The 21,688-nt window shown below is 41.5% G+C and overlaps 1 protein-coding gene across 1 annotated transcript in view; it reads right to left on the bottom strand.

Moving 5' to 3' along the window:
- The window catches only part of LOC126282139 (tetratricopeptide repeat protein 5-like), a 122,720-nt gene that overhangs the window by 70,716 nt on the left and 30,316 nt on the right, over positions 1–21,688 (bottom strand). The window contains exon 3 of the mRNA XM_049981641.1: positions 14,279–14,496. Within this exon, the coding sequence (XP_049837598.1) occupies positions 14,279–14,496 (218 nt within the window). The remainder of the gene's footprint in view (positions 1–14,278; positions 14,497–21,688) is intronic.

Raw genomic sequence — 21,688 nt, 5'->3', positions numbered from 1 at the left:
ATGTCCTCCTGAGTTGTCCCCACTTGGAGATATGAATGGGGGAATAATTTACCTCCAGAATATTTTACCCATGAGGACACCATTATCTTTTAACCACACAGTAAAGCTGCATGCACTCGGGAAAAATTACTGCTGTAGTTTCCCCTTGTTTTTGGTCACCCACAGTACCAGCAGACATTCACATACTGCCAGGGATAATAGTGACATTAATAAACTACCTCATGCTGGTTTTCCAGTCACAATCCTTTTCCAATTTTTAAATACTTAATGTCAATAAGTAATGGAATAACTGGAGGTGAAGTCATCAACTGCCAACTCTCCTCAGAGTTTGGTTAAAGAACATAATTTTCCAGACTGTGTTCCGCAAAACAGGCATTTACTTCGATATTTTTTTTTTTATTTTTTAAAATTTTATGATGACTCCTGTCTTACTTAAGTAGTTATGATTTAAAACTGATGTGATCACTGAATAAAACATTTCGTGACAAGCCTTTGCATCCGCAGGAAGCATGGCAACCTACGCCATGTTTCTGCAAAGCCTGACACACCGCAGTGATATCTTGCTCGCCAGTGGGGTCACTCCAACCGTTGGTGAGTCCGGAAAAAATCTGGACAGGATGGAACGCGGGTGAAAGATTTCCTGTCACGGAATGGACCAACGGATTGACGGGACTCGCGCTCAGCGCTAGGCAACAGGCGAGCTGCGAAAACAGCTGGATTAAGACGTGGAGATTGTAGCTGGTGAAACTGATCAAACACACGATTGATCGGCAGACCGTTATGAAGGGACGGGTCCCATAACTACAAAACACCACCATGTTGCAAATCAACGAAGAGGCATAAGACTGCTTGCAGACAACATTGGCGCACTGGAATTTACAGTCACAGGAGAGACCATGGAGCGTCGAAATCCATTCCTGATAAGTCTGATATGGGGACTTTCAACAAGAAAAGAGCGTCTAATGTGCAGAGGTGACTTGTATTTGTGCATCAAAGTGCTCATAAAGGCACCCCTTAATATGGGTAAATGAGAGAATCAAATGATACACATATGGACTGACTGTATTAAAGAAAAACCCAACTTCAATTTTTGTCACGTATCTTATGTGCCAGTAAATGTTTTTCCAACCGTTCAACGTAATGTGACCATAGTTAAACAGATCTAACGAAAACCGGAAACGTCAGTGGAGCCAAGTGCAAAGTGTTCTATGTACTGACTTGACAGAAAATCCTAGGAAGTTCTGGTCTTACGTTAAATCAGTAAGTGGATTGAAACAACATATCCAGACACTCTGGGATGATAATGGCGTTGAAACAGAGGATGACACGCGTAAAGCCGAAATGCTAAATAACTTTTTCCAAAGCTGTTTCACAGAGGAAGACCGCACTGCAGTTCCTTCTCTAAATCCTCGCACGAACGAAAAAAGGGCTGACATCGAAATAAGTGTCCAAGGAATAGAAAAGCAGCTAAAAATCACTCGACAGAGGAAAGTCCACTGGACTTGACGGGATACCAATTCGATTCTACACAGAGTACGCGAAAAAACTGGCCCCCCCCCTCCCCCCTTCTAACAGCCGTGTACCGCAAGTCTCTAGAGGAATGGAAGGTTCCAAATGATTGGAAAAGAGCACAAGTAGTTCCAGTTTTCAAGAAGGGTCGTCGAGCAGATGCGCAAAACTATAGGCCTATATCTTTGACATCAATCTGTTGTAGAATTTTAGAACATGTTTTTTGCTCGAGTATCATGTCGTTTTTGGAAACCCAGAATCTACTCTGTAGGAATCAACATGGATTCCGGAAACAGCAATCGTGTGAGACCCAACTCGCTTTATTTGTTCATGAGACCCAGAAATTATTAGATACAGGCTCCAAGGTAGATGCTATTTTCCTAGACTTCCGGAAGGCGTTCGATACAGTTCCGCACTGTCGCCTGATAAACAAAGTAAGAGCCTACGGAATATCAGACTAGCTGTGTGGCTGGATTGAAGAGTTTTTAGCAAACAGAACACAGCATGTTGTTACCAATGGAGAGACGTCTACAGACATTAAAGTAACCTCTGGCGTGCCACAGGGGAGTGTTATGGGACCATTGCTTTTCACAATATATATAAATGACCTAGTAGATAGTGTCGGAAGTTCCATGCGGCTTTTCGCGGATGATGCTGTAGTATACAGAGAAGTTGCAACATTAGAAAATTGTAGCGAAATGCACGAAGATCTGCAGCGCATAGGCACTTGGTGTAGGGAGTGGCAACTGACCCTTAACATAGACAAATGTAATGTATTGCGAATACATAGAAAGAAGGATCCTTTATTGTATGATTATATGATAGCGGAACAAACACTGGTAGCAGTTACTTCTGTAAAATATATGGGAGTATGCGTGCGGAATGATTTGAAGTGGAATGATCATATAAAATTAATTGTTGGTAAGGCGGGAACCAGGTTGAGATTCATTGGGAGAGTCCTTAGAAAATGTAGTCCATTAACAAAGGAGGTGGCTTACAAAACACTCGTGCGACCTATACTTGAGTATTGCTCATCAGTGTGGGATCCGTATCAGATCGGGTTGATGGAGGAGAGAGAGAAGATCCAAAGAAGAGCGGCGTGTTTTGTCACAGGGTTATTTGGTAAGTGTGATAGTGTTAGGGAGATGTTTATCAAACTCAAGTGGCAGACTCTGCAAGAGAGGCGCTCTGCATTGCGTGTATCTTGCTGTCCAGGTTTTGAGAGGTTGCGTTTCTGGATGAGGTATTGAATATATTGCTTCCCCCTACTTATACCTCCCGAGGAGATCACGAATGCAAAATTAGAGAGATTCGAGTGCGCACGGAGGCTTTCCGGCAGTCATTCTTCCCGTGAACCATACGCGACTCAAACAGGAAAGGGAGGTAATGACAGTGGCACGTAACACCGTTGGATGGCTTGAGGGGTATACATGTAGATGTAGATTAAGTATTTCCCATGTTCAAAACTTTTATTAATCTTCAAAATAAACCAGGATTCCATCAAAATAACTGGATTCTTAAAGTGCTACATCAGAGGAAAAGTTTGAGAATCCCTGTGCTAGAGGAGTGAATAGAATGGTGAACATCAGTTTGTAAAGATGCAGTGGTCTCTCTGACAAAAGTTGCTGACCATACAAATATGAAGAAAGGAAAAGTATCTCTGAATCCTCTCATGCCTCCCCACAAGATAATAATCTCTAAACAGTGTGATGATGGCCTGAAAAAAACGCTTCGAGTACAAAATGCTCCCTTTGCATTGTAAGTTTTTTCGGAGGAAAATACTGACAAAAGGGCGAAGTCCACAGTTACTCTACCTTCATGCCCTTCCTTACCAACTGACACAGAAATGGGAAAGAGCAAATCTGATGTAGTAGATGGTGGCCACCTCCCACACAGAGTTCACAGGAATCACAGTGAATGTTTTTCTGATATTTTTAAAAGATCTTGTTGTGGGTGACAGGAGAACCAACACAGGGTTTCTAAAGGAGGCCGAAATGCACGCGTTAGCTCACGCAGTCTGACGTGAGGTCTGGAACATGACAAGGGAATTAGAATTGAGAAAAACGGATGTAGCTGGTGGAATACTTAACTTTAACCCATTCATGGAGAACGTCGCTCTTTATGGTACATGATTCACAATATCAATAGTACGAATACTGGCGGCTTGCTAGGTCGTAGCAGATAATGTAGCTGAAGGCTATGCTAACTATCGTCTCGGAAAATGAGAGCTTAGAAGTCAGTGAACCATCGCTAGCAAAGTCGGCTGTACAACTGGGGCAAGTGCTAGGAAGTCTCTCTAGACCTGCCGTGTGGCGGCGCTCGGTCTGCAATCACTGATAGTGGCAACACGCGGGTCCGACGTATACTACCGGACCGCGGCCGATTTAAAGGCTACCACCTAGCAAGAGTGGTGTCTGGCGGTGACACCACAAATCTGATATCACGGTCAAAATGCCCTTTTTTTTTTAGAAAATAAAAGGTGCACTAAAAGCATCATTCAAGACTAAAGCCTTCCTAGGAAGTTCTCTTTGATGTTACTGTGTTTTTGAAGTACAAATGGTCACCAAGCAGGCAACAGAAGATGAAAATGTATTAATTATGAAAACCGCTGTGTCGTCATCTTCTAAACACGATTCTGTTATTGGAGAAGACACTGATCTTTTGGTTTTGATGACAGCTTAAATACCAGACAATACACTCCTGGAAATTGAAATAAGAACACCGTGAATTCATTGTCCCAGGAAGGGGAAACTTTATTGACACATTCCTGGGGTCAGATACATCACATGATCACACTGACAGAACCACAGGCACATAGACACAGGCAACAGAGCATGCACAATGTCGGCACTAGTACAGTGTATATCCACCTTCCGCAGCAATGCAGGCTGCTATTCTCCCATGGAGACGATCGTAGAGATGCTGGATGTAGTCCTGTGGAACAGCTTGCCATGCCATTTCCACCTGGCGCCTCAGTTGGATCAGCGTTCGTGCTGGACGTGCAGACCGCGTGAGACGACACTTCATCCAGTCCCAAACATGCTCAATGGGGGACAGATCCGGAGATCTTGCTGGCCAGGGTAGTTGACTTACACCTTCTAGAGCACGTTGGGTGGCACGGGATACATGCGGACGTGCATTGTCCTGTTGGAACAGCAAGTTCCCTTACCGGTCTAGGAATGGTAGAACGATGGGTTCGATGACGGTTTGGATGTACCACGCACTATTCAGTGTCCCCTCGACGATCACCAGAGGTGTACGGCCAGTGTAGGAGATCGCTCCCCACACCATGATGCCGGGTGTTGGCCCTGTGTGCCTCGGTCGTATGCAGTCCTGATTGTGGTGCTCACCTGCACGGCGCCAAACACGTATACGACCATCATTGGCACCAAGGCAGAAGCGACTCACATCGCTGAAGACGACACGTCTCCATTCGTCCCTCTATTCACGCCTGTCGCGACACCACTGGAGGCGGGCTGCACGATGTTGGGGCGTGAGCGGAAGACGGCCTAACGGTGTGCGGGACCGCAGCCCAGCTTCATGGAGACGGTTGCGAATGGTCCTCGCCGATACCCCAGGAGCAACAGTGTCCCTAATTTGCTGGGAAGTGGCGGTGCGGTCCCTTACGGCACTGCGTAGGATCCTACGGTCTTGGCGTGCATCCGTGCGTCGCTGCGGTCCGGTCTCAGGTCGACGGGCACGTGCACCTTCCGCCGACCACTGGCGACAACATCGATGTACTGTGGAGACCTCACGCCCCACGTGTTGAGCAATTTGGCGGTACGTTCACCCGACCTCCCGCATGCCCACTATAACGCTGTCGCAACATGCTACCAGTGTTAAAGACTGCGATGGAGCTCCATATGCCATGGCAAACTGGCTGACACTGACGACGGCGGCGGTGCACAAATGCTGCGCAGCTAGCGCCATTCGACGGCCAACACCGCGGTTCCTGGTGTGTCCGCTGTGCCATGCGTGTGATCGTTGCTTGTACAGCCCTCTCGCAGTGTCCGGAGCAAGTATGGTGGGTCTGACACACCGGTGTCAATGTGTTCTTTTTTCCATTTCCAGGAGTGTATTTTCTTATGCAAGTCTGGAAAGATAACATGGGAGAGGTAATGTATTCCACAACACTTTTCAGGTAAAAGGATACTGTGAAAAACATTCGATTTCTCCACGCAATAAATAGTTGTGATAACACCTCCATTCTGTTTGGACAAGGGAAAACTAAAATTTGCACCACACTTGTGAGCAACACTTTTCACAGTAAAAATGTTCCTATTTTCAAAGATCCAACTGCGGAAAAAGAGAAGATCATGGAAGCAACTGAAAATTTCATTTTGCCACCTTCCTGGAGGTGTTTCAAACATTTCTATAGTTGAGTTGCAATATCTTAACTTTTCTAAAGCTGCTAAAAACGTCCAACAAGGGATGCAGTTCTACATCATGCATATAGAACAAAGTTGAGGGTCTAACTCCAATGCCAATGAATCAAGAGGCAGCTCTACAGGCATTGCTAAACACGATTTAATGCCAACGCAAAAACACTTGTGGCAACAAATGTAGCTGCAGCAAAGTAGACGTTGAAGCTCCATTGTATGTATTAATTGTGGATTCAACCATGTAGGAAAAGCCAGATTATTGTAAAGAAGACACGTCAAGTTGCAGACAGGCATGATTAAAAGACACTCACAGCCTTTGTCAGTAGTTACACACACACACACACACACACACACACACACACACACACACGGCAGCCAGCACCAGCATCTTGGACCACAATGTAACATTGCATGGGATGCCAGCAGCATTCTGCAGGGGTTGGGGAAGGGGAAAGGGAAGGGGAAGGGAAGGGATAGGCATAGTAGTGTGTGGGTGGGGAGAGAGATGAATGCTGTCTAGTAGATTGTGCAGGGACTAGACTGCCAACAGGTGCAGCATCAAAAGGTTGTGGGGCAGGAAGGGGGGGGGGGGGGGGAGGAACAAAATAGGAGAAGAGCAGGGAAAGACAGGCAGATGCTTGGCAGAGGCCTGCAGATAAACAGGGTGGGAGACAAGAATGCAGAGGAGATGATGGGATAAAGGGGATGGGAACTGTTGGGTGGAGGGTGAGGGGACAGTATGTGGCTGTAGGTTGAGGCCAGGATCATTATGGGAGCAAAGAATGTGCTGTAAGGATAACTCCCACCCGTGCAGTTCAGAAAAGCTGGTGGCGGAGGGAAGGATCCAAATGACTTGTGTGGTGAAGCAGCTATCGAAATCAAGTCTTTATCTTCAGCTGCATGTTGTGCCACAGGGAGGTCTACCAGGCTCTTGGCCACAATTTAGCGGTGGCCATTCATCCAGGTGGACAGCTGGTCACTAGTCATACCAATATAAAAAGCTGTACAATGGTTGCAGCAGAGCTGGTAAATGCAATGGCTGCTATAACAAATGGCGCAGCCCCTGATGGCGTAGAATAAACCTGTCACAGGACTGGAATAGGAATTGCTGGGTGGGTGGATTGGTCAGGTTTTGCACCTGGATCTTCCACAGGGATATGATCCTCGTGTGAAGAGGTTGGGATTGGGATGGCATAGGGATGCACTAGGATGTTGTGGAAGTTGGGTGTCTCCACTGAAAAAAATTCAGCACTCATTGACAAACACCTCCAACCAATTGCTAGTAATTTAGCCTCTCACATTAAAGACACCAACCAGTCCCTTCACTGACTCTCCACCATCCCCACTCCTTTACCTTCTGGATCCCTGCTCATTACTGTTGATGCCACCCCCCTATACACCAGCATCACTCATGCCCATGGTCTTACTGCAATTGAACACTACCTTTCCTAATGTCCTTTAGACTCCAAACCCACTATCTCATTCCTGATACGCCTCATTGACTTTATCCTAACCCACAACTGCTTCTCATTTGAAGAGAAGGTATACAAACAAATCCGCGGCACAGCCATGGGCACTCGCATGGCACCGTCCTATGCATATCTGAAGTGACAAAAACTCCCTTGCTAAGTATGCTGGGTGTCTCACCAAGGCCTTCACATACAGGCATTATCCCCCAGAACTAGTCCACAAACAGATCTCCCCAGCCATTTCCCCTCACAGCCCCAATCCTCCCACCACCCCTAAAAACCAGCCACAAAGGAGTGCCCTCTTTGTCATCCAAAACGAGTGTCTCCTTCATCATCCAGTACTACCACAGACTGGAACAACATCCTTTGCCAGGGCTCTGATTACCTATCATCATGCCCTGAAATGAGGGACATCCTACCTGATATGCTTCCCAACCTTCCTTAAGTGGTGACCTGTCACCCACCCAAACTCCACAGCATCCTAATGGAACCATATGCCACTCCCAATCCCAACCTCTTGTCACAAGGATCATATCCCTGTCGAAGATCCAGGTGCAAAACCTGCCCAATCCAAATCAACCCAGTAATTCCTATTCCAGCACTGTCACAGGTTTATCCTACCCCATACAGGTCAGGGCCACCTGTGAAAGCAGCCATGTCATTTACTAGCTCTGCTGTAATCATTGCACAGCTTTTTATATTGGTATGACTACCTACCAGCTGTCCACCAGGATGAACGGCTACCACCAAACTATGGGCACGAGCAAGGTAGGCCACCATGTGGCACAACATGCAACTGAACACAACACACTTGATTTCAATGGCTGCTTCACTATCCAAGCCATCTGGATCCTTCCCTCTACCACCAGCTTTTCTGAACTGCACAGATGAAAGTTATCCTTACAACACATTCTCTGGTCCTGTAATGATCCTGGCCTCAAACTACAGTTAAAAACTGTCCCCACACCATTCACCCAACAGTTTACACCCCATCTGTCCTATCATCTCCTCCTCATTCTCGTCTCTCACCCTGTCCATTTACAGGCCTCTGGTAACGCATCTACCCATCTTCCCCACTCCTTTATTTTTTTGTGCTTTTATCCCCACCTCCCTGCCCCACAACCTCCTGATGCTGCACTTGTTGGCAGTCTAGTCCCTGCACACTCTACCAGACAGCATTTGTCTCTATCCCCACTCGTACACTACTATCCCTATCCTTTCACCCTCATCTTCCTGTGAATATTTTGTGTGTGTCTCTCTTTACTGTCAATGGCTGTGGCTGAAAGCTATATGTGAGTGCCATTTAATCGTGCCTGTCTGCAACTTGACGAGTCTTTTTTACGGTAAGTATCAATCTATTCTTTCCTACGTTGCTGATATTCCTATCTGGAATTTCCACTGTTTAACTATGGATTAAAATTATGCAGTAATGCACCAGAGGACGAATTCAACATGGAAGAAGATGAGTTAGATGATATGCTGCTTATTGGTCAATGTAAAGAATCTGAACCAAAACAACAAAAATTTATGACTTTCTAACTTAAAATTTTGTGTATATCATTAAAATAAAATTTAAGATCCATTTTTAAATTGTAATTTGTTGAAATACAAATACATGTACAAGTGCTGAAAATTTGGATTTCCTTTTCTAAAATATGTATTCCCCAGAAATTACATAAATGGCATGAAATACATGAATATATTGCACACATAAAGGCATTTTAGAATGTCGTTTTTGGCTGAGAATGGCATTTTCAATTTTGAGTCCACTTTCACTAAAATTATTAATCCAACATTTTTCAGCATGTATAGGGAGTAATTGCAAATATTTTGTATCAATCTTGAAGGAAATTATTGAATCCTCTTCGACATTTGTTATTATACACTGTGTACAAAACTGCACTAAAAAAAAGTATTATGGTGAAATGACTGATGTATCAAACTTTTGCAGACTTTCAGAGCCTATTATTTCTGCAGATTTTCTGAATTTGCCAACATGTTACATATGAGATGTGCAGAAAATTTAACACAACTGATAATGGGGTATTTTTGCCTAAAAGGCACTGGAAGCAAGTTACTGAGGAAAAACTGAAAAAATTATCATTTCTTAGTGCTTTTTTCAAGATGATGGGCAGCACACAAGGGGGGAAAAGTCTAAAACTTGGATTTTCCAAGAGAGGCATATACATACAACATACCTCAAAATCATATCTAAAAACAAAGATGATGTGACTTACCAAACAAAAGTGCTGGCAGGTCGACAGACACACAAACAAACACAAATATACACACAAAATTCAAGCTTTCGCAACAAACCATTGCTTCATCAGGAAAGAGGGAAGAAGAGGGAAAGACGAAAGGATGTGGGTTTTAAGGGAGAGGGTAAGGAATCATTCCAATCCTGGGAGGGGAAAGACTTAACTTAGGGGGAAAAAAGGACAGGTATACACTCGCACACACACACATATCCATCCACACATACACAGACACAAGCAGACATTTGTAAAGGCAAAGAGTTTGGGCAGAGATGTGTTTGTTTATGTGTCTATCGACCTGCCAGTGCTTTTGTTTGGTAAGTCACATCATCTTTGTTTTTAGATACATTTTTCCCACGTGGAATGTTTCCCTCTATTATATTCATACCTGAAAATCAGAGTTACTCCAACTTTCGCAAGGCAAAATTTTATTTCTGCTAGCTTTTAAAGAAAAAGAAAAAATGCAATTTGGTGAACTACAAAATGAAAATTACAAGTTGCAAAATTTCCCACTGCAAGTAAGCTGTCCTAACATGTGTCAGCATCACCAAATTTCAGCAGAAGTAATCGATATTATTTGAAAAATGTGACATTAGGAATGTGATGCTTTCAACACATTTGCACAAAATGAAACAATACTCATATTATTTTACTTTGTATACTGTTCAGATCCATTTGGAATTACTAGTGTCCCATCGATCACCTCCTCAGGTGGCGGATAGGGAAATGTTCACCAGATATGGTGGACACCGAGGGAATAAAATATGCCTCTGAAACCTGGGCTCTGACAGCAAAGAATTCTGAATCACTGGATGCATTCAAGAGAAGGATACTCAAGAGACTCATTAGTTCAATTTGTGATAAGAAAAGATGGAGGAGGAGATACAACCATGAGTTATATGCCATGTGCAAAGACCAGCCTATTCAAAAAATTGTGAAGTAATCTAGGCTCAGGTGGGCTGGCACGTGGCATGGTTGAATACAAAAATACCAATAAAAATATTACAGGAACAGCCAGGTGGACAGAGAGAATGTGGTCAACTGAAAACTATGCGGGAGGGCAGGGTCATAGAAGACCGTCGAAAGATGGGCTACAGGAACTGGAAAATGCTGGTAAGGGACTGGGATAAGTGGAAGGAGATGGTTGAAGAGGCCAAGACTCATCAGGAGCTATAATTGTAGCAGATGAAGATATTGATCAGAAGTCAATTAGCACCTTGAAAAATACAGTTTTGCAAATAAGTAACAAGACTGATTTTTTTTTTTTTCAGGTGCACTTTCAGGATCATCATCAAATGTGGTTACCATTTCACACACTAGATTGTGCTGAATAGACAGACACTTCAGTCATATTAATGACTTGGCAAGTGCATGCACAGCCATCATGAAAGTAACACTGTGCAAGTAGCAGCAATGAAATGTAGCATCTTGGATCAAAAAGAAGGGACAAAAGTTTGCTATAAATGTGGAGAAACATCATCAGAAGTTTACAAAGATAAGCAGTGTGTTCACAGGGACAACTGTCTTGGCCATAGTCAAGTGTTCTGCTGCTTTCCACCACTTAATAATGGAAAATAATCTTTAGAAAATATACTATCCATCAGACATCCTGTATATTCTTGGGTGGATGAAAATGTGAGAAAAACCAACGAAATTGTTGCCAGTGATACATGAATTACCATCAGAAAACTCACAGTGAAACTTGGTATCAATAAGAAGCTGGCCAGGTTGATTTTAGAGAAAGAATTGCTCATGAGAAAGATCTGGTCCAAGTTTACACCACATTCACTGGCAGATGAGCAGAGAGAGCACTGAGTTGCATGCTGCACTGGTTTCATCACTATAGTTAATGAAGATCACAATCTATTGAAACAACAGGCACTTTAAAGGGGAAATACTTCAGTGACATTGAGAACAAATGTGCTGTGACCAACAGACTGAAAGAGGCACACAACCAGGATTTCAAGTGTTCTCTCAATAACTTGCATGATCAATTTAAATATTGTATGGAGGTGCAAGGGGATGATTTTGAAGCCTTGTAGCTGTGAAATCGCAATAAATTCCTTACCAATATTATGAAAAGGAAAGTTGCTTCTCACTATATAGCAGAGATGCAGAGTCACAGATAGGCACAACTAAAAGACTGTCACATTGTGAGCTTTCAGTCAACAAGGCTTTTGTCAAATATAGATCTCTCTCTCTCTCTCTCTCTCTCTCTCTCTCTCTCTCTCTCTCTTTCCAACACACACACACACACACACACACACACACACACACACACACACACACACACACACACACAAACGCGCGCGCAGTGTGGCTTCAGTTGACAGAGGCTGCAGTCATATGTGTGTGAGTTGCATTTGCATGGATGCGTGCCTCTGTGTGTGTGTGTGTGTGTGTGTGTGTGTGTGTGTGTGTGTGTGTTGTCTATTTTCGACAAAGGCCCTGCTGGACAAAAGACTATAATGTGACAGTCTTTTTGTTGTGCCTATCTGTGACTCAACATCTCCACTATATGATGAGTAGCAACTTTCTTACTCATAATATTGTTATATTCCATCCTGGATTTTCCATTGTTTGATTTAATGAATTCCTTAGCTTGGATGTAATACTAACTGTCTCTTACTTACATGGTTCACTGCGTATTTCTTATTTTGTATTTTTCTTCTCTTGATTTCTTGAACTTATAAATGATGGTGCAGTAAATAAGCATTTTTTTCCCAAGGTTTTGGTAAAATGGTTGTGTTGTCAACTAAATAATATATTCAGGCGACAATAAACGGCTGTCATACAAACATTTCACTGCCTCCACTTAAACAGAGAAATATGATAGAATGCAATGGTAAATGTATCAGTTACCATTTGGAAGCATGTGTCCATGCAGCAAGCACACATAAGACCACTGCTCCAAGCACCTGAAGAAGATGACTATGTCAACTGTCAAAATACTGTGCATAAAGTGGAATCACCAACTTGAGTAGAACATATCATCACCAACCAATCACATCCAGCAATTAATTGGAAATACAGTAGTATCCTTCTTGGTTTTCCTGATACTGGAGTGCCACAATAGTACTACAGGGTTATTCTCTTCCCTTTTTTCTTTTTGTAAAATACCTGCAAAATAACATGTGAGATCCAGTTCACCAATAATTCTGCTGAAAATTGGAACTAGGAAAGACCACTTGGGTGGGCAAGTTCAGGATAAATCTAACTGATAACAACCAGCTTGGGCATAGTTTTGACAGCACACCTTAGGCACATTTGAAATTGGTGGTCCTTTGCCTCTTAATTTCAATGAAATTAGATGACACTAGTTCCTTAAAACAGAGACACAGTAACTGGCACAAGCTGACAAAAGAATGTGATCAATATATGAAAATGTGTGTACACCAAACTGAAGGCACTTAGAACAAATGATGTGTTGGAATATATAAACACTAAGACAAAACACTTTTTAATTCCAAACATTAGAGTTTTAGTTATAGTGCAGTGTGTGGCAACACCCACCCCTTTAATTCATCATCTGGATATTACATCTGGAGATCTTTCAAACTGCAACTCTCTGCACTATTTCAACCATGCTAGCATTTTAATTAATTACATACTAGTCATTCCCGCTTCATTTTAATTCAGTTCCAAACTGTGAAACTGCCATATCATTCTCTAACTTTAATTGTAGTTTCTTGGCTTTTCTCTCCCTCTTTGATGTATGCCACTGCAATTACTTATATTTTAAATGAACAACAAATAATAAGGTGACATTTTCTTGCTGTTACAATTTTCCTATCTTGTTCCTCTTTGTTCCAAAAACTACCTCTTACCAAATTCCAGTTTTTCTCATCATCTTGGGAACTAGCAATTAATCTTGGCAATGGTACAAACTTTCTTACTTATATTAGGTGATTCCAAGTCTGAGTTATTCAAATCAAGCAACCACTTGTTTTATAAGCTCCTATGGTTTTGGTCTGGACTCTCACACCACTAAACTTACATTGTCACTGAAGCAGATTTTATATCAATATGTGAACTCTGTAACATGCTTATGAAACACTAAAATATCTCTCTGAAATGTCTACACCCACGATTCAAGTTTTCGTCACCGTTACTAAATGAAAAACCCTCTAGCGCATTCTTTCATTACTGTCTATTTCATTCACATTGTCATAACAAATGCTAACCTAAAGGTACCTATAATGTCAGTTTACTTATTTTGTGTTCAACAATCCTAAACACTTTTTTCAAAAACTACTTCAACATAAAAACCAAGTGAAAAGGCGCAGTGTATGCCACACTGGACTTACATTTGGGAGCAAGATGGTTCAAATCCCTCATCCGACCATCCAGATTTAGGTTTTGCAAAGGATACAGCCAACTTTCTTCCCCTTCCTTTCATTAACTGAGCTTGGGCTCTGACTCTAATGACTTCACTGTCAAGAGGACATTTAAACTCTAATCTTCCTTCCTTTTTTCAATGTAAAATATGACATCTGCTATGATGTTAAGCAAACAACTGTTTACAACTCATAAAGATAAACACAAACATTATACTGAGACCACACAGAATATGTTATACTGTAATTTATATACAATTTATAACACCCTGTCTCAAAATCCAAAATGATAAGGATAATACATATAAAAATGAAAGAATATTTACATGTGACAGAGCTGTAGTAAAACAATTTTTGGCAGCTGTAATATCGTCTTTCTTCCAGTAACACTCTCCCAGTTCATTCCACGCATCTACAAATTTTGGGTCGAGTTTCAGTGCTTTCGACAACATTTCCTCAGCTTCAGCATTGAACTGAGGTGTGACATTCAGAGCCCTCCCCCTGAGGTAACAGTACATTGCTTTGTTAGCTTTTGATGCAGGATCTGCAAAAGAACACATGGCCAATAAAATATAGTGTAATGAATTATCAGAACATAGTTCTACATGTATCCGACCACTGAAAAATGGTCCTTCAGTTTCATATTCTATTAACAATTTTTGTCCTTGTTTGCCTCTGGTATTAAAAATAAATTATGCAAAACATTCCTCACAGTTATTAACTACTCAAACAATGAAGTGCTGAATAAAATGATATCATATGAAAACAACAGTTAGCATCTGAAAATGTTCATGTGAATTTCCAAGTTGTTTAACTAGTGCTCGTGTACATATATATTATCATGAATCCAGGCAACATGAAAGCTTAGCTTTTCACATCACTGTTTCTGTAATATGTATCTAGGCTTCAAGCATGTTTGACACTACTTCTTAGATGTTATTTACCTTCTCCACAAAATCTGACAAGCTGCCAAAATTTTCCATGCAGATTGAGTTTATGCTTTTTTTCAGTTATTGGCAACCTGGACAAGGTCTTATCGACATTCCTTCTTTATACTCTGTATTGATGCTATTAGTCCTTGTTCGATCCATGGACACATTGTGAGGGGAAAAGTTCTCATTAGTGGCAAAACCATATTCAGATGCCATCTTTTGTGTTTTGTAAGGATTTAATAAACATTTTACCCATTATGCACAAAATTTTCTATTTTAAGTTCCTCAATAATAATTTTGTGCAGTGTTGCCCAGTGCACACCAATGGACATATCACATGAACATAAGAAACTGTGAAATGATATTTTTTTAACTCTTGATAAAGAAGGTCCTCTATCTGGATGGATGACCTGCTACTCATCAACTTTATCATTCACATTTTTTATGGACTTCCCTAAATCACACCACCATTGTTGCTCAAGTCCCATAGAAGCCACAGAGTTCATGGAGAATTTCAGAGGCAGTCAGTCCGTTTTCAACAAGAAATCACCAACTGTAATACATTTACAGCATGGTCATTTACTTCTCCAACCATCTGGGAGCTTTGGCTATTCCTGGGTTGAAAATCTGTGTGTGCTACTGCTCAAGTGAAAGCTGACTATTGAAGGCACTTATATTTAACTGCCAATCACACCTTACTATTAAGAACAGCCTCGTACGGCTGGTTCTTTTATTAATTTGCCTCCATGCTTGATGTATATAAGTTCAATGGTGTTTATCAGGTGGTTTGTTTGAAGCTTTTACTTCATATTAACACTCCAACAAATGTCTGTCAAAACCTTTTAACACAATCTGTAAGTATGCAAAGAGTGACAGACTGTAATTTTGCATGACATCAAAGAGGCTATAGTCTCACAGAAAAACTGTGATGCAATGCAATTCACACAATGTCCCAAAGAGTTATCAACAAGTACTGCACTGGAAAAGTCTCAGAAAACAAAATATATGCTAGTAATAGCCCAAGGAAAGGCTAAAACTAGAACCCATATGCTGTCAGTGCTCCAAATGTAGATAAATATGCAATTATGACGGCATTTCAATAAGTAATACAACCCATTTTTTTCTGATAGCAGATTTGTTTTTTCAGAATTTCAGTACACCACATTATTCCCCATTCCTTTGGCCATGAAATCCTATTTTTCATCATAGTCCCCATTCAATGTGATGGCCTTACATCACCCTACTGGGAGGGATTGTATGCCATTTGGTACCAGTCTACTGGTCAATATTAGAGCCAACATCCTGTTGCATCAATAACCTCAACGTCATACTGCATCAATATCCTCCCCATTATCCATATACTGCTTCCCACAAAGTGCATCCATCACTAGGCCAAACAGATGGAAGGCGGAAGGTGTGACATACGGACTATAGGGTGGATGAGGAAGAACAGTTCAATAAGGTTTTGTGAGCTCCTGTCGGTTGCGTAGACTTGTGTGAGGCCTTGCACTGTCATGGAGAAGGAGAAGTTCATTTGCATTCCTGTGGTGACAAAACAATGAGGTAGTTTGTTCAATTTTCTGACGATATCACAATAAACATGAACCATGGACCTTGCCGTTGGTGGGGAGGCTTACGTGCCTCAGCGATACAGATGGCCATACCGTAGGTGCAACCACAACGGAGGGGTAACTGTTGGGAGGCCAGACAAACGTGTGGTTCCTGAAGAGGGGCAGCAGCCTTTACAGTAGTTGCAGGGGCAACAGTCTGGATGATTGACTGATTTGGCCATGTAACAATAACCAAAATGGCCTTGCTGTGCTGGTAGTGTGAACGGCTGAAAGCAAGAGGAAACTACAGCTGTAATTTTTCCCAAGGGCATGCAGCTTTATTGTATGATTAAATGATGATGGCGCCCTCTTGGGTAAAATATTCCAGAGGTAAAATAGTCCCACATTCAGATCTCTGGGCGGGGACTACTCAAGAAGACGTTGTTATAAGGAGAAAGAAAACTGGCATTCTACGGATCGAAGTGTGGAATGTCAGATCCCTTAATCGAGCAGGTAGGTTAGAGAATTTAAAAAGGGAAATGGATAGGTTAAAGTTAGATATAGTGGGACTTAGTGAAGTTCGGTGGCAGGAGGAACAAGACTTTTGGTCAGGTGAATACGGGCTTATAAATACAAAATCAAATAGAGGTAATGCAGGAGTAGGTTTAATAATGAATAAAAATATAGGAGTGCGGGTAAGCTACTACAAACAGCATAGTGAACGCATTATTGTGGCCAAGATAGACACGAAGCCCACACCTACTACAGTAGTACAAGTTTATTTGCCAACTAGCTCCGCAGATGATGAAGAAATTGATGAAATGTATGATGAGATAAAAGAAATTATTCAGATAGTGAAGGGAGACGAAAATTTAATAGTCATGGGTGACTGGAATTCGAGTGTAGGAAAAGGGAGAGAAGGAAACATAGTAGGTGAATATGGATTGGGGCTAAGAAATGAAAGAAAAAGCCGCCTGGTAGAATTTTGCACAGAGCATAACTTAATCATAACTAACACTTGGTTCAAGAATCATAAAAGAAGGTTGTATACATGGAAGAATCCCGGAGATACTAAAAGGTATCAGACAGATTATATAATGGTAAGACAGAGATTTAGGAACCAGGTTTTAAATTGTAAGACATTTCCAGGGGCGGATGTGGACTCTGACCACAATCTACTGGTTATGAACTGCAGATTAAAATTGAAGAAACTGCAAAAAGGTGGGAATTTAACGAGATGGGACCTAGATAAACTGACTAAACCAGAGGTTGTACAGAGTTTCAGGGAGAGCATTACGGAACAATTGACAGCAGTGGGGGAAAGAAGTGCAGTAGAAGAAGAATGGGTAGCTCTGAGGGATGAAGTAGTGAAGGCAGCAGAGGATCAAGTAGGTAAAAAGACGAGGACTGGTAGAAATCCTTGGGTAACAGAAGAAATATAGAATTTAATTGATGAGAGGAGAAAATATAAAAATGCAGTAAATGAAGCAGACAAAAAAGAATACAAACATCTCAAAAATGAGATCGACAGGAAGTGCAAAATGGCTAAGCAGGGATAGCTAGAAGACAAATGTAAGGATGTAGAGACTTATCTCACTAGGGGTAAGATAGATACTGCCTACAGGAAAATTAAAGAGATCTTTGGAGAAAAGAGAACCACTTTCATGAATACCGAGAGTTCAGATGGAAACCCAGTTCCAAGCAAAGAGGGGAAAGCAGACAGGTGGAAGGAGTATATAGAGAGTCTATACAAGGGCAATGTACTTGAGGACAATATTATGGAAATGGAACAGAATGTAGATGAAGATGAAATGGGAGATACGATACTGTGTGACGAGTTTGACAGAGCACTGAAAGACCTGAGCCGAAACAAGGCCCCGGGAGTAAACAACATTCCATTAGAACTACTGACGGCCTTGGGAGAGCCAGTCCTGACAAAACTCTACCATCTGGCGAGGAAGATGAATGAGACAGGCGAAGGACCCTCAGACTTCAAGAAGAATATAATAATTCCAATCCCAAAGAAAGCAGGTGTTGACAGATGTGAAAATTACCAAACCATCAGTTTAATAAGTCACAGCTGCAAAATACTAACACGAATTCTTTACAGACGAATGGAAAAACTGGTAGAAGCCAACATCGGGGAAGGTCAGTTTGGCTTCCGTAGAAATATTGGAACCCGTGAGGCAATATTGACCGTATGACTTATTTTAGAAGAAAAATTAAGGAAAGGCAATCCTACGTTTCTAGCATTTGTAGACTTAGAGAAACCTTTTGACAATGTTGAGTGGAATACTCTCTTCCAATTTCTAAAGGTGGCAGGGGTAAAATACACGGAGCGAAAGGCTATTTACAATTTGTACAGAAACCAGATGGCAGTTATAAGAGTCGAGGGACATGAAAGGGAAGCAGTGGTTGGGAAGGGAGTGAGACAGGGTTCTAGCCTTTCCCGATGTTATTCAATCTGTATATTGAGCAAGTAGTAAAGGAAACAAAAGAAAAATTCGGAGTAGGTATTAAAATCCATGGAGAAGAAATAAAAACTTAGAGGTTCGCCGATGACATTGTAATTCTGTCAGAGACAGCAAAGGACTTGGAAAAGCAGTTGAACGGAATGGACATTGTCTTGAAAGGCGGATATAAGATGAACATCAACAAAAGCAAAACGAAGATAATGGAATGTAGTCGAATTAAGTCAGATGATGCTGGGGGAATTAGATTAGGAAATGAGACACTTAGAGTGTAAAGGAGTTTTGCTATTTGAGGAGTAAAATAACTGATGATGGTCGAAGTAGAGAAGATATAAAAGGTAGACTGGCAATGGCAAAGAAAGCATTTCTGAAGAAGAGAAATTTGTTAACATCGAGTATTGATTTAGGTGTCAGGAAGTCATTTCTGAAAGTATTTGTATGGAGCGTAGCCATGTATGGAAGTGAAACATGGATGATAACTAGTTTGGACAAGAAGAGAATAGAAGCTTTCGAAATGTGGCGCTACAGAACAATGCTGAAGATTGGATGGGTAGATCACATAACTAATGAGGAGGTATTGAATAGAATTGTGGAGAAGAGGAGTTTGTGGCACAACTTGACGAGAAGAAGGGACCGGTTGGTAGGACATGTTCTGAGGCATCAAGGGATCACAAATTTAGCATTGTAGGGCAGCATGGAGGGTAAAAATCATAGAGGGTGACCAAGAGATAAATACACTAAGCAGATTCAGAAGGATGTAGGTTGCAGTACATACTGGGAGATGAAGAAACTTGCACAGGATAGGGTAGCATGGAGAGCTGCATCAAACCAGTCTCAGGACTGAAGACCACAACAACAACAACATCACAATAGACTTCACAATTGATCATAGCACCATGAGGGAGGATATCAAACAGAATAACCCTTTCAGAGTCTCACATGTTCAACATCATGACTTCACCAGCTGAGTGTGTGGTTTTGAACTTTTTCTTCAGGGGAGAGGTGGTGTGGCACCACTCCATGGATTGCCATTTTGTTTCTGGTTCAAAGTGATGAACACATTTCATTGCCTGTGACAACATTCAACAAAGAATTTTCATGATCAGCCTCATCACATACAAGCAATTCCGCATAGATGGTCTTTTATTGCTTTTTATGGGCTTCTGTTGGGTGGCAAGCGACCCTGTGGGCACACACCTTTGAATAGCTCTATTAGTGGACGAGTGTGTCAGCACTAGCAAATGTCTAATTCCTTTGTGTCTCACCATTCTTTTATTCACAGCCAGGTCTCCATATATATTCTTGAAGCACCATTGAATATCTGTGATGCTCTGCTTTTCTGCTAAAAGAAACTCAATGACAGCTCTCTGCTTGGAACACATCTCCATTACATACTCGATTTTGAAGGCTACATATAGTGCTGCCACCTATTGGAACTACATGAGACTATAGAGGATAAAGCTGGAATATTCCTTAATGTCCGACAACACATTCTGCATTTTTTCAACCAAAACTGACTGAGAAAGAAATGTGTTGCATTACCTATTGAATGACCCTCATAAAAATAAATTAATAAATTTGTAACAATGAAAAAATTTCAAGCTTTAAATATAATAAATGCAAACAAGTGAAATTACAGGAAAGCAATTTTGAGTGTATTTTTTGTGCTACTATTGATGGTTCTTGGGATGGCAAAAAATAAACATTTTTGTGGATGCACAGCAGCCAAAAAACTGGAGTGGTGGGAAGACAATGAGAGAAAGATCCCTCATACCAACACATTTACATTAAGGTACGAGAAGAGAACTTAAGACTCCCTCAACTTTTTACACATTAGTCAGAATAAGTTTAATTATAAATGCACAGACCATTACTAATCTTACAAATCATGGGACAAAAAGAATAGAAAAGCAATTTTGTGAAGGCAGGAAGCAAATGGGAAATGAAAAATAAGCAGATTATGGGCACTAGTGGAATAAATACATATCACAGTGTAAAGTTAAATGTAAAAAGTGTATACGGTTTATGAGAAGAGGCATAGGATGTGTGATGTAGTCATTTAAGTGGCTGGCGATGCACAGGTGTCAGATTCATTTCCAACATCATATCTCCAGTCGGGTGATGGCGAGGGAATCAGATTAGGAAATGAGACACTTAAAGTAGTAAAGGAGTTTTGCTATTTGAGAATTTGCTCCCCAAATAGCAAAACTCCTTTCCTGGTGATGGTCGAAGTAGAGAGGATATAAAATGTAGACTGGCAATGGCAAGGAAAGTATTTATGAAGAAGAAAAATTTGTTGACATCGAGTATAGATTTAAATGTCAGAAAGTCGTTTCTGAGAGTATTTGTATGGAGTGTAGCCATGTATGGAAGTGATACGTTGACGATAAATAGTTTTGACAAGAAGATAATAGAAGCTTTCGAAATGTGGTGCTACAGAACAGTGCTGTAGATTAGATGGGTAGATCACATAACTAATGAGGAGGTATTGAATAGAATTGGGGAAAAGAGGAGTTTGTGGCACAACTTGACTAGAAGAAGGGATCGGTTGGTAGGACATGTTCTGAGACATCGAGGGATCGCCAATTTAGTATTGGAGGGCAGCGTGGAGGGTAAAAATCGAAGAGGGAGACCAAGAGATGAATACACTAAGCAGATTCAGAAGGATGTAGGTTGCAGTAGGTACTGGGAGATGAAGAAGCTTGCACAGGATAGAGTAGCATGGAGAGCTGCATCAAACCAGTCTCAGGACTGAACACCACTACAACAACAATATCCCCACC

Source organism: Schistocerca gregaria, chromosome 7 (genome assembly GCF_023897955.1).
Source record: "Schistocerca gregaria isolate iqSchGreg1 chromosome 7, iqSchGreg1.2, whole genome shotgun sequence".
NCBI classification, from domain to species: Eukaryota; Metazoa; Arthropoda; class Insecta; order Orthoptera; family Acrididae; genus Schistocerca; species Schistocerca gregaria.
This window is presented reverse-complemented; position numbering and strand designations above follow the sequence as displayed.